General features: G+C 38.6%; 1 protein-coding gene across 1 annotated transcript in view; it reads right to left on the bottom strand.

The window, feature by feature from the left end:
- Window positions 1-1,023: 1,023 nt before the first annotated feature.
- The window catches only part of MLH1 (mutL homolog 1), a 16,250-nt gene continuing 3,050 nt past the window's right edge, over window positions 1,024-14,223 (bottom strand). Inside the window, exons 4-16 of the mRNA XM_009272427.1 lie at window positions 12,847-12,889; window positions 12,115-12,203; window positions 10,372-10,484; window positions 9,679-9,772; window positions 9,023-9,176; window positions 7,911-8,269; window positions 6,964-7,112; window positions 5,108-5,216; window positions 4,226-4,289; window positions 3,529-3,693; window positions 2,642-2,734; window positions 2,003-2,116; window positions 1,024-1,432 (exon numbers count right to left, since the gene is read on the bottom strand). Coding sequence (XP_009270702.1) covers window positions 1,265-1,432; window positions 2,003-2,116; window positions 2,642-2,734; window positions 3,529-3,693; window positions 4,226-4,289; window positions 5,108-5,216; window positions 6,964-7,112; window positions 7,911-8,269; window positions 9,023-9,176; window positions 9,679-9,772; window positions 10,372-10,438 — 1,536 coding nt within the window. The 5' untranslated portion in view covers window positions 10,439-10,484; window positions 12,115-12,203; window positions 12,847-12,889 and the 3' untranslated portion in view covers window positions 1,024-1,264. The remainder of the gene's footprint in view (window positions 1,433-2,002; window positions 2,117-2,641; window positions 2,735-3,528; window positions 3,694-4,225; window positions 4,290-5,107; window positions 5,217-6,963; window positions 7,113-7,910; window positions 8,270-9,022; window positions 9,177-9,678; window positions 9,773-10,371; window positions 10,485-12,114; window positions 12,204-12,846; window positions 12,890-14,223) is intronic.

The raw sequence follows: 14,223 nt of genomic DNA, 5'->3' as shown, positions 1-14,223 counted from the left end.
TTTCTTAAAGCAAGGTAGGTTTCAGGACCTTTGCAATCCAGAGCATTAGTGCTTCTGCTTGTACCAGAGCTGCTTTCAAATGGAAGAGATACCTTGATGGTGCAAAACTGAAGCTTACTTTCTTTTTTGGTTTGGATGCTAGATGCCTCTTGGACTTGGAAAAATGCTTTCCCTGTTGAGAAACAGCCTCGTATGTAGCAGATCTGCCTAGGCCTACTCGTTAAATTGGAGACAATTGTAGTTCAGTGATCACAGATCACTGTGCTGTTGACTCTTTGCATTCATTTTGTCTGTTTGTTCAGAAGAAACCATCAGGGCCTTGATTAGTTGTTCTTACGGTGCGTATTCTGAAGATAAAGAATACTTTGGGGGTTTTGAGAGCGTTCACATGTATAAAATATCTGCTAAAACCTCATTCGGCATATGGTGGAGAGCACATCTGCTTCTAGTTCACGTCCTCTAACCACCCCATTGAAGCTGCAGAGTGGCACCAAGGGCCTCCGTGTGACCCTTCAAGTTTGTGATGGTCTCAGGGAAGGTCAGGAGTCAAATTAAAGCTCAAGCATTTTTTTCCTGCCTAAGCAAGACTAATGGCTTCCTCTCATGCTGGAGCCTGTAGTCAGATTGTCAGCTGCAACTCTTCTTTGAAATGAATGTCATGTCTGCATGCTCATTTGCTATCTGTCAGAGGATTCCTGTTTCCCTTTTCAGACTCCTTGAATAAAAGGGAAGGGATTTGCCTTATTTCAGCAAGGGGTCTGAAATATTACAAGACCAGCTCTTGCAGTAACAGATGATTTTTAAGTGCTTCGCATGTACATTCACATTGCGGGTACTGTCACACAACAGTCATTCTTAAAACAAAAGGAGGTAGATAACCTATATTGCTTTCAAGAAGCAAGCTAAGTTAAAGCACTCACATTTCAATTAAGTTAAGCTCTATCTCCTTTCACAATTACTTAACCCAATTAATTTTCATCAGCAGAAGCTGTATTCTATTAGCATATTGCTTAATAGTGAAACTCAAAGCATAAGTGGAGATTTTATTTTAGAAACTTCAGTTGGGTTTAGACATAGCCAAAACAATTCTTTTTATTCTTTGATCAACAGAAGGAAAATAGACCATTTGCTATCATGTTAGTATGATATTAAATCCCCTCCTCTTCTTTCCTCCATCAAGATTCCAGCTTTATCTTTTTATCTATAAAACAGAATGTAGCATGAATGTTTTTTAGATAAGCACCAGTCTATAATAACTACTTGCTCAACATCTCTCAAAAACTTTATACAGGTCAGGCAGGTTAGCAAGCTGCAAAATGTTGCCATCTTCTGTGAAGTGTTTAGGAGGTAAAAGATGAGTCCTAAAAGCTTTGTAAAGTACATGTTCCACAGTCCATTTCCATGTTGTTGAACCGGAGTCAGAATCTTCATTCTGAAATACAGGAGGGAAAAAAAAAAAAGGACAAAAAAAAAGTCAAACTGAAATTCTCTTTTACTAGAGGAGAGCACTCCTTAAGAAACTTTGTTATGTAAGACTGCAGTGATTGATTGTAAAATTCTGCTAGTATTAGAGAAGTTGTTCATTCTATACAGTCAAGTTAATTTTAAGCTCTGGAAAGTCACTTGCAGAATGGGCTAACTTAACTGAATGATTAAGCAGATACTTAGACACAAGCAGACTATATTTTTAATTTATATGCATCCTTATTCTTCTATAGAAATTTATCATAGCTCAGCAGGTTAAAAAAAAATACATCCCAAACTCGGAGGCCAAGCCAAGGACTGTTGTAATATTAAGTACACTGCAATACCCAAAGTTAAAAGGTTCTCTCAATACATGTAATGCTTCAGAACATTTAAGCCACATTCTTTCAGAATCTTGCCCCGCTGCTACTTGATTCACTTCACTGAAAGTAGAGTTGGGACTAGAAGCCTATAGTTGAAAAAGAAGTTGTTTCCTGTGTGTTGTTAGTTGTTTGTTCATAGTTACATATTCTTGTACCTGAGAGGTTGTCAGGTTGGCTTCATCTATTATATATTGCTTTCTAACAGAGTAGAACATAGCTAATTCTCTACTTAGGCTTTCAAAACACTCCTTTTCTTCATCCCAGTTTACCTGTTAGAAGAAAAATAAGTCATTTAATAGAATCTGGGTAGCAATCAGAAACTTGACAGAGATTCTTAATATGGAAAAGTTATCATAATGTCTTGGCCATTTTTGTGCCGATAAGGTAAAGGTATAGAACAACCACCACCACAACCACCACCACAACCACCACCACAACCACCACCACAACCACCACCACAACCACCACCACAACCACCACCACAACCACCACCACAACCACCACCACAACCACCACCACAACCACCACCACAACCACCACCACAACCACCACCACAACGCAGAAATGCAGGCTTTCAAATCAAAATATATTCTCATTCCATCAGTAGTTACGAATGCAGAGGCAAAGCACAACTAATCAGTAACCATAGCAAAAGTGGCTGGTGCATGTAACAGTACATTTAACTAACTCCAGCCCTTCCTTTGCAGCTCCTGATGAATTAATTTGATTCACTTCATTCTTTCCTAAATAGAAGTAGTCATTTGTGAATGAATAAAATCATTAAGTGATTATACCTCTGTGGCCAAACGAAGGATGAACATAGGCAGTCCTTCCAGCGGCGGAACATAGTTGTCTATCAGAAGCGGTAACCCAATAAGGTTTCCTTCCTGCAAGACAACACTGCTGCTTCAGTTAAAAAAAAAAAAGTGTTCTTTCTTGCAGTAAATGTACCAAAACTGTTACATACTATGAGACTGATTCTTACCAAACTTCGTGAGCCTTAGGCGTATCTGAAGTTACAAGTTTTTAAAGCCTGATGCTAGGCAGACATTGCAGGAAGAGGGTTAGTGGTGGTGGTGAACTTCACGAGGCCTGGATTTAAGCCACCCAGCTCAGGAAGACCTGAATCCTGCCTCCTCCTCTACCTCTAGCCACTGACTACACAGATCCCACTTCCCAGGAGAACATCTGAGTGAAGTGTCTGGGTTACATGACCCTTGATGAAGCTGTTCAGTTTTGTATAGAGTAAGGGATGCATTAGGCCGCACAAAAAAAAGACACAGTGAGAGCAGTGGTGATGCTGTAGCCCTGCCTGGCTAGAGAGCTGGTTAAGCTGCACACCTCGTTGGATAAGAGATCTGCATTCTAGTTATGGAAGCAATGACTAAATTATTTTATTTGGTAGCTAATTAAATATAAACTTCTTTGTGTAGCGCCCTTCTAAAAGCAGCTAAGTCCTGAGCATTTTTAATCAAAGGGGTAAGCCACCTAAATCTTACTGGAGCTAGTTCTTAGTGATAGTAAGTACTGCAAGCATCTACTGCGGTTATCTGTTACCAAAATGTAGAATCATAGAATAGTTTAAGCTGGAAAAGACCTTTAAGATCATCGGGTCCAGCTGTAAACCTAACACTGCCAAGTCCACCATTCATTTACTGTCAGAAGTAATAGCAGCAGTCACCTCATCAATCTCAAGAGAAAAATAATCTTTCAACATTTCAGTCTTCTTTTTCAGAAACTCCACGATGTACTCAGCAAGCCCTTCTTTTGGGCCATCTTCTTCTGTCCAGCCACTTTCAGGATCCTCTAAAGCGAGCATTGAAAGCTCATATAAGGGAGCTGGCTCCTAAAAATGGAGAAGGCAAAACTGTTGTTAATGATCAACATGCTCTATTGGAAATCTATAGCTTCTTCCTTCACATACAAACTAGTTGTAATATACCGTTTCTGGCCTGCAGAGCAAACAGTTCTGCTTATCATAACCAGTCTAAAAAGTATTAATGCTGTGCAGTCCACAATCCTGCAAAGTGCTGTGACATTTACAGGATAAACGCTAGCAATCAACACCATATTTCTGATAGATTGTGTATTCAAATTAATTATTTGTCCCAATGTAATGAGCAACAGCAAAAACTTGGTGAATATCTAGAAGTGACACTAATAACAAGCAGCCAGGATGACAACTTACAGTAGTAGCTACAAAATTACTAACAGAGTTTTCTACATTTTATTCTTACTGTAAAAGAAATGAAACATCGCTCTTGTAGTGGACAAAAAACAACCTGTAAAACTATACATCTGTCTGAAAGAACAGGCTTATCATAAATAAATTTTAAAAAAATCTTTTTATATAGGATATAATGTAAAATTATACTTACAGACAACCTTAAGACTCCAAAGTTTGCAAAGTCATAAATAAGTATCTGGTAGAAGAGTTCTTCGCTAAATTGAAGTACAAAAATTAGTTATATGGACAGGATCACGTATCTCCAAGTTACCATAATTAAGAGGGGTAAGTAAGGGTCATCTTGGAAATGTCAGACGTACCTATCCATTCATATTAGCAAAGATCTTTAACTAAACAGTTTAAGATTCACACGTGCTATCTAGATGTTACAATTAAATCTGTTTCTTGGTTTCTAACATCATCAGCCACATTGGTGCAGAAATGCTACATATTCAAGCACGCAGCCACTAGCAATTTATTCCCAGATACCTTATATTTCAACCTCTTTACTCCTTTGCTGCGCTGCAAGAAATGCACAGGAGCTTGGAAATTGATAGACATGTCTATCTTAAGTATATTCTCTTATTTGTTATGAAATCTATGTAGCCGGCCCTGTAAGGCTGCATATGCAAAACCACAAACTTTATGTTTATGATCATGTCCTGCAGCTTCTCTTAACCCAACCGGATACAATGTTTTGCATGACTTTTCTGAAGCCTCTGCTTGCTCACCTTTATACAGTGTGCTGTAGACGATCAGGAAGCAAATAAAATGTCTTTCCCTTCCCCCAGTCTGTGAGCACACAATGCAGTAGCTGGCATTTTAATTACACTGATTCCCTGCAACTTTTCCCAAGCATGCCAGACTTGCTTCCGCTGTTCTGAACCGATTGCTTAATCTTTAGCCTCATGACTTTTCAGATAGGCAACAAGAAAAAAAAATGTTGTTTTTCCTGTCATTTCCTTCCTTCTTCTAATTAGCTTGGTAATTGGTACTTATTTCAACTGCCAACAAAGTCTAACAGCTTCTTTACCTGAGTTTTGTTGTATTGAGAAGATACAGTTTTGTCTGATACTGGGCCAGAGCCCACTGAGGACTGACACAGCCAACAAATGAGTGATCACGTAGCATCTCCTGAAGATCTGAAACAATTGAGGGGGTGGGGAAGAAACAAAAGGATATAATTTCATATTTGCAACCCTGCCTTAGTTTATTTAGTTGAGTGGTTTGTGTCTTTTTAGTGTTAAAGTCTCGGATTACCGTTCAGTCACTACTATACCCCTGCTTCTTCTTACAGGCCTGTACTACCAATTATCCGTGTTTTGAAATATTAATCATTTGTGTCATACACATTAAAACATAAGTGAGAGTAGTTATATAACAGTTAAACTACAAATGCAAATTAAAAAAAAATAAAATCTCTGTGTTTGATTTGAATAGCCTTTCAAAATTTGTTTCCAGCCGCAGGAGATTAGTAAGGGAGCGCAGACCTACTTCACGGAAAACTGCAGTTGTAAAACAACTTTGCAACAAAATCTAGTATTGTCAGACTAAATCCTGAAAGTGTGATAGAATAGGTCCATAATTTATTTATTTTTCTCTCCCAAAATAAGTTTCCGGCCTTCTCATTTATATATATTAAAAAAAAAAAAGTATGAGAAGTCAGATTCCATAATAAGAGTTCATTTTAGGCATTCCACAAAAAACGTCACTAGTTGCAGTCCTTGGGAGCAGCTTCGTTACAGGAGCTTGGCACTGCAGTCACAGCATGTACAAAGCACTACGCTACCCCAATTCCACTGTCACCTTTTCCAAAGGAATACAATATGGTGAGAAGAGTATTTGTTTCTTGCAGAGGTCTCCTCTATTGTAGGATTTCTTATGCACGTGAAGACAAGACACAACCTCAAGCAGCTGCACAAGTTCTACCATGTATTTTGAGACATTTTTGGACATTTTATGGCTCAGGGACAACTCTTTGATTTCAGTATTTAAACAGTGACAGTCAGATATGGAATTACCGGCTCAGATTTACCAGCCTAATGCAAAACTTTTTCTGGAGCACAAGTAAAGTGTAAGTACATGCTTTCTAAAGATCAAGATTTTTAGTAATTTATGAAAAAAAAGTTATTTATTACAGATGTCTGTTAGTCTAGCCATTTTAGCTGTGAAGCGACCCCGTTCTTACTACCAGAAAAATCAAAAAAAATTCAAGAAAACCCCCAGAACACAAGATTCCCAGCATTTAGACGAACTGAATAATATGGGTTATGCGACTCAGTATGACTCTGAAGGCAACTGAAAGAGCTGAGGGAAACAACTCTAGGAAGAACTGCAAACCTTTTACCTTTTTCTAAAACAACTCTTACCAGAAGAGAGAATACTATTTCACCAGTCTCATCATTTCATATAAGTGGGACAGATACAAATGAAATTGAAAAGCGAAAGCAGTAAATAAAAACGATGATTATCAAGCCTGTCCCAGTCTGCTTCACAATCATGTGACTAAGCAAAATTTTTTGTAACCACCATATCGTAGCTGCCATTTTTGTTTGAAAATTACAAAATAACTTAGCTTTTCAAGCTGTGGTTTTCTAGTGTTATTAGTTATGATGCAAGTGAGGTTTGCAAAGTATTTAGAATGCATAAAAACGTCTATCAACTAAACAAGGTACACGAAAGTTTTTAAAACAGTCCTCCAGTGCGGCTCAGTGTGGCAGCTGCCTGTCCAAAGTTTGGCCCTTGGCGTTTAGTTAAACGTTTTTGTTAAAAGCTCGCTTAGCAGCACAGCGAGCTGACTGGGCCAAATATCTTTTTCCTCGGCAGTTCAAACAATCATACTTACTTGGTGGAATAACAATAAACTTGAGAAGCAAAAGGGTTGCTTACTTGCATGTGCCAGGTTACTAATTTCCTCCTGGAGAGTCAATACACTGGTCAAGTTGATAATTCTTCTTCTAGGGGCGCAGGCAGCAGTCATGTCCTTTCTGGTGTCATCTTTCTCCATTTCTATGTCCGCGTCTTCCCGTGGTCGCTTTCTGCGATACCGAAACAAAAGGAATTATGTTCAATTCTCCTATCACTTAGGCAAAACACACCAACAGATGGGATGCTCAATTCGCATGCTGTACGTTAACACAGGAAATGCAGAACATTTCCCAAAGCTTCCCAGAAAGACAGACTGTTTTATTTTACCTCTGAGGCATAATTTGTTAGGAAAAGGTAGTTCTTAAGAGAATTTACGACTCTCTAATACCAATCACATCAGACATCTGTTGTTTAAGCACCAAGAGAATTGGGCTCTAAAGGACACATCAAAAAATGTTGATATTTCTAATGATTTTTTTCATGATCATTTTTTGGTAATAATACAGGGGTGGTGGTGTGTGAAACCAGATTCCCTCAGAAGACTTTGGCCTCTCCTAAGAGCTCCTGCAGGAGCTATAAAAGATTACAGCACTTTTATCTTTACTAGGGTAATGTCTGCAAAATTCAGCGATGTAGTTTCTATCCCCCCACAAAAGGAGGGCCTCCAAAGAGAGACAGAACAGTATGATCCCCCTAAACTAAAGTTAATGTCATTATTTATACTGCTTCCTGTCTTTCAGTATGCATGGAAATCCCATTCCGGTTACAAAATTTATCCAAAGTTATGTAATTTACAGTTCACAGATAAAGTTTAACTTCTCAATAAAATGCCATGGAAAGTTATTCTAGGAAATTTTTTCCTTCTGAAAAAGCAGAAGTCCAAAGAGATCAGGAAAATCTTCAGTTTCAGGGCCATGCCATGAAATAAATAGGTAGCCTTGCATGACCTCGGGAAAGATGAGACTTACCGAGGAGGCACTGTGTCAGAAGACAAGTGTCCACTCTCACTCAGCCCCCCAGGCATCACCGTGTCCTCCTGAGCATCAGCCATTTCAACTAGATCACTGACATCTGCCATTTCAGCATCCTGGGGCCTGGCTGCATCCTCCGGAGGTCCTGCATTAACCTCTGTCATCGCTTCAGTGGGGCCTGTGCTTAGGGGGTTGTTCACCGGCTGAAGAAAAGCATCCAATTTCTGCTCTCGGGAATCAGTGCGGACCATCTGATGCGCATAAACTTTATCACTGGTTCCTTTGGTAACCGCAGAAGAGTTTGCTGATGCTTTTACAGCCTCATTGGAAGAGCAGTCGGCCCCTGGAAGCAATGTCTTTGTTCAGATATGGGGAAGTAAAGAGAAGAGATTCAACAAGAAGAAAAAAAACCACAAAGATCAGCCACATTTCTCACAGCATCTTGCTGCTCAGAGGCAAGTAATTTTCAAGCCCCACAAATGCAGTGTCAACTGCTTAAACAGGCTGCCAACTTTGCACTGGCTAGACACAAAGCGTAAATGTCATCATCTTGGCAGTTAATGAAATCATTAGTTAGCATTCCCTTATCTCAAAGGGAAAATCTTTAATGTAAAAAACCATAAGGAAAATTGTTTTTTTAAAAAAGACTATAGTTGTAACTTTAGACTATGCTTTATATAAGGAGATATTAGGAAATCTTCTTCCTGATTTTTTTTTTCCGGTTAGGTTAAAACTAGGGTGTTGTCAAATACATAGAACAAACAATTTCCTCAGTCACACGTCTCTCACATAAACCAGGCCAGAATAAAAACAATTTACCACATGTTAAGACTAATATACTTGTAAAATCAGAAAGACTGAACAGATACTTGACAGAAAAGTATTTAAAGCGTTTCCATGCACCACTTCTCCACCAAGTTCACTGCCACATTGTTAACATTGGTGTATTAAAGCAATTTCATCCCTGCAACACAGAGCAAAGATCTCAAGCTACCAGTATAACATTGATGACTATCAATCACTGCATAGATTGTTCTATTGAACAGAGTAAATGTATCCACAATAGTTAAAATAGCGCAGAGCTGCGGCCACTTCAAACACATTCTCACCTGAGTGAAGTACATCCGTGAAGAATTGGAGCCCAATAACTTGCTCTCTACATGTTGTTGCACACGCTCTAGAATACTATCTTCATGAAGGAAATGGACCTCATGTTTTGTAGGGTGCACGTTCACATCTACGTTCTGGGGGATTATTTCCAGGCTGGAAAACATTTTAGAAGAAGTTAACCTAGAATTTCCCATGGATGGCAGAGAGGGCACAAATTGGTTCAGTACAAAATTTGTCAGACTTGGGGCCATTACTCCACGCAGAGAAGCCAAAATAGTCCTGAAACCTGCTAAAGTTACACCGAACAAATCTGACTGCAGTGAATTAAAAAATAATTACTCTGAAGGACTCTATTCCAAACTCACCAAAATCAGCTTACATAGGTAGGCTTAAACCATAATGTCAAGGGACTTAAGCTGAAATTACAGACACTCACTACTTCTGAAAATAAGGCCCATCTTCTTAAGACTTCTTTAATGTGATTAATTTTTATAACATTAAAGATGCACAGAGAATTATCTCCTGTCTGGCAATTGAGTACCTCAGTGCCATGCTTAACACTACTACCAGAAACACAAATGTCCTTCTAAACCTACCGACCCTAGCTACATCCTACAAGACAGTATTAAAAGGCTACTTCTTCCTATTACTTTACCTTAAGTATAGGAACGGATGCGTACTTTTTGGCAAATAAGCAGCATACACAGTTTCTATGGCTTTCCGCAAAGCAGCTGACTCTACCAATCGATCTGAAACACAGAACAAAATGCTATTTTCAGAGAGCCCCACTGAAATACACTGCACAGTGCCCAACTACTCCTTCAGACCAACATCTTCATGCTTCCTATCTTCAAAGGGCATCCGTTATACCCGTTTTTCCCCGAGACCTATTTATTCTTCATATAAAACCAGGAATAGGCAATATCTTCTTAGTATGTTTTATATTTAGAAGTATTTTTTCCACAAATACTGAAATAACCAGGTGACCTTTTCATTATTTCATACAGTCAAGGTTTGTTGCATCCCACGCCAGTGTTGCTACAGAATGGAAGGACCACTCCGTGTCAGTCGGCAGGACACAATCATAACCTTGAAACTCCACAAGCTTAAGTTTCTTTAGGCCCAGTCTTAGCTGCTTTCCACTATTTAGAGTGCAAAGCATGATGCACATTACAAATAGAAAAACACCTTAAGATCTATAGTTAACTGTAATACTTATTCTTCAATGTTTTTAAGAATGCTCATGCATTTTTCAGTTCTTCAGAAAGTTTTGTTCTTCTGATTATTATGTAAGCAACACGTGACTGTACAACGTGCTGCTTTTTTTTTTTTAAAGAAAAAAACTTACGGTTTATGAAGAGTAAAAATATACATTTCTTCACAGAGTAGTTTGCATTCGTGATGTAGCCTTTCATTTTAAATGCCAGATTTGCATCTTCACAACCCACTTCTATCAGTTCCCTATTGACAGTTTGACAGAAACACACACAAAAAATGAATTTCTGTTGAGGCAAATTTCAAACAGTACTCACAAGTAGCGATATATTGTTCTATCTTCTATTTATATCACAGTTAATGAAAACATTAGAATTATTTGAGAGTTCAAACATTCATTGCTGAGTCACAAAAATCATTTAACCTGAACTGCATTTTTTCTCCTAAGTAAATGTAAAATAGTAATACAGTATGATTGGAGTCTGTAAAACTATCCACAGTATCTTTTTAATACCTTAAGATACCACAGTATCCGTAATACTATAACCATCTATCGATACTTCTAATATACATTTCACTGTTCAAGTCATTGACAGAGACAGACAAGGACACTTCAAAATTGTCAGCAGGCAGGGAAGAACATTCTGTTTCTCGAACTACTCTGTCCACTTTTGCCAGTCTAATATTTATTGATGGGCTGTTAAGAAGTCATAAAAATGTAAACATTTTTTTCTTGCTCATGCATACAGATCCCAACATTAACAATTTTCATAACAGTTTTTATAATTGTCATGATTCATTAGTCAAGGAAATCCACTTTGGTAGTTGGTGAGCACAGCTCTCTAGCAAGGCATTATGCCAACTTCTAAAGTTAACATAGAGAAGGCTTATGGGCTACTTGTTTCCAATTAACCTCAACATATACTGAGTGCCATTTTTATTTGTGTTCATTTTTTAAGTCGAAATAACAAGCTAGACTAAACACCATCTTAAATTGGGTAAAATAAAAGTTTCACTTCAAAACATCTGATCAAAACATTTAAGTTGAAATGGACAATTTATTCAGAACTGTACAAAGGAAAAACTGTATCAAATAAGCATTAGTAGCAGACCAAAGAAATGCATAATAAAGAAATACAAACAACACTGCAAACCTTATCACTGAACAGCCTCTCTATTTTGCTGTGTTTCATAAAGGTGTTTATGTCTGTTAAAAGTTACATTCCTTACATGTGAAGTGTGACTTTAGTAACTGAATCAAATTGACACCCAAGCATTCATGGGACAAATCCATTCTACAAGTCCATTCAATGAATTCTTCACAGCTGAATGTCTTACAAAGAGAGAATTTTTCCTAAAGTGGCAGATACATTTTCAAAAGATGATTGGTTTTATTTGTTTTCAACTTTTCTGCCTGGTTTACTCAGCCTCAGCTAGTGTAGCTTTTGTCAAAATATTAAACCACAGTACTTCAGAAAAACGAATTTGAGGAGGCTTCAAAATTTATCAGATAGCAGACTGGGGTAAGAAGTGGTAAGATTTTCATGGCATACGAAGAGGCTGGGAACTTGTAGAGAACACAGGTGCAGCTTGCTCTTTTTTAAATGAGCACGCAGAAAGTTGCAAGCAGATGGTTCTCTTTTAGTGCATTAAAGGAATAGCTTTGCAGCTTCCCTCTTTCCTTTGATACACTAAAAAAAGAGTCACACATTCTGCAAGACAAGGGAGAGCTCTATTATGGCAACACTCCCGCTTCTCTGTAATTCACCTTGAAGGAAGCAGGAGAAGTTAGCGCAGCCCATGCTCTTTAAAAGAGAAAGGGGAGGGAGATTTACTAGAAAACTTCATGTCAGATGGAAACTTGACATCAACATACCTGCTAACAGCATTTCCAAAGATGGACCTGATGTTGTCCACTGTTGAGGCGTTTGATAAGGTTCTAACATCTGACACGGTATCACCTTGCTAAAGAGAGCAGAAACGAGTATCAATCAATTCACAGTTCTGGCTGAAGTTATAGAAATACATTAAACTTAACAATAACATTTCTAACACAAAGGCACGGGACTTAACATCATTATAATGTTTTGTATTATTATTTACTTATTTGTGTTCAGAAAAAACAACAGATGGTAAATGGCACAGGATTATAAGACTTGCTAGATCACATCGGACCCATTCAGGCTAGTAACTCCATCTTCGAAAGGGAGGAACATAAGCAGGTCAGTAAATAATTACCAAGAATGCCACAGAATTAAGGTACTCTACCCCATCCTCTTTCACACAGTAATTAGTAACCAGAGTCTCAAAAGAAGCTGAAACAGCTCATAAAGCTAAAACAAAATAACACGTTGACCGCACAGAAAACTCCAAACTCCTGGCAAATATATTTTTGTCTTGTTTACTTTTATCTAATGTGTTTTCTATCCACACTGCATCAACATAGACTTCAACATTTCAGTACAAGGGAAGGTTCTATACACTATTCCCATTGCAAAAGATGCAGTGCAAATTTTCTGGCTTTTTCAGATATACGCATTATATATACACACACACATATATATACACACAGACACACGGTGAAGTTATAAAGACTTTATTTACATACCTTTTTAACTGAAAAGCTGATGCCCGAGTTATGGATGGCATACCTGAAAAACAGGTAAACATAAGACTGCAGTATGTGAAAGAAAAGGTTACTTTCCCGGAATGCTGAAAAGCAGCTAGTAACGGGGACAATTTCATTTCCTGTTACGCAGTAATGTGGTTTGGGCCAAATGGAGCTTTTGTAGACTAAACAGCTACAAAAATAAATGTTTTCTATTTCTAACTCACCTGTAACCATATGAAATTCAAGGATCAGCTTAGCTTATTTCTCAAAAAAAAACACTGATCAATTTCTATAGACCTGGTTAGTTCAGTTTCATTGCACAGGTTTAACTAGAACAACAGCAAAACCTCCTCGGTATAACAGAATCAAGTCTCAGCTACTACGGAGAAGGATCTGAAAAGTGGCTGGCTCGCCCTTCTAGCTTCCCCTACCCAGATGGTTCAGCTGTCTATGACCCCAGGGCCAACTTCCAATACACTACAGCTGCGGAACCTTGGCTCAAACTTCTAGGGAATTTGCTAAGTTGTGAGAAAGAACACACAGTAGAACCTGGCAAGATGAGAAACGTAAAAACGCAGACAGAGGTTAGACTGTTGTGACTGGGACACTTAGTAACTCAAAAATGCAAGAGGAAGAAAAAAAACAAAATGAAAAGATGCAAAATCCTAATGGAAAAAAAACCCAATGAGTTGGAAGCCTGTAACTCGGCAAGACTTCAGATCAGCCTGTTCCACAGAGCAGCGGGACCTGACCCTTCACCTCCTGGCTGAAGTCTGCCTGGCCAGTAAAGACTCTTAAGTAGCTCACAGCATACAGTCTTGCTACTCTTTGCTAGCTTTTGCGTTTACTGAAAATGTAAAGCAGTTATTTTGGTTAAATTGTGTAGATCCTGCTTGCAAAGCCTCTGCATGTGGCAAAAGTTGCAACAAAGGGACGCAGGAAGGGAACATCTGGTAGCTAGTGATTTTTTTTTTTTTTTGAGGATGTGAAATCACCATTCAGCTTTTTCATATTCAGCCAAATCTCAATGCTCTTGCACAGTTTCTACTCCGATTCTATTCGGCCCAAGTTCATTGAGAGTTCACTCATTCAAGTCTATCACCATTTGTTTGCTAGAATTCTTACTAGTAATAGTCATAGACTGAATACACTGTTTCTCCTCTGCATTCAGTTTTGGGCCCCTCACTACAAGAAGGGCATTGAGGTGCTGGAGCGTGTCCAGAGAAGGGCAACGAGGCTGGTGAGGGGTCTGGAGAACAAGTCTGATGAGGAGCGACTGAGGGAACTGGGGTTGTTTAGCCTGGAGAAAAGGAGGCTGAGGGGAGACCTCATCACTCTCTACAACTACCTGAAAGGAGGTTGTAGCGAGGTGGG

This window comes from Aptenodytes forsteri, unplaced genomic scaffold, assembly GCF_000699145.1.
Source record: "Aptenodytes forsteri isolate BGI_AS27 unplaced genomic scaffold, ASM69914v1 Scaffold398, whole genome shotgun sequence".
NCBI classification, from domain to species: domain Eukaryota; kingdom Metazoa; phylum Chordata; class Aves; order Sphenisciformes; family Spheniscidae; genus Aptenodytes; species Aptenodytes forsteri.
The sequence above is the reverse complement of the archived record's forward strand: the minus strand, read 5'-3'. Positions and strand labels throughout refer to the sequence as shown.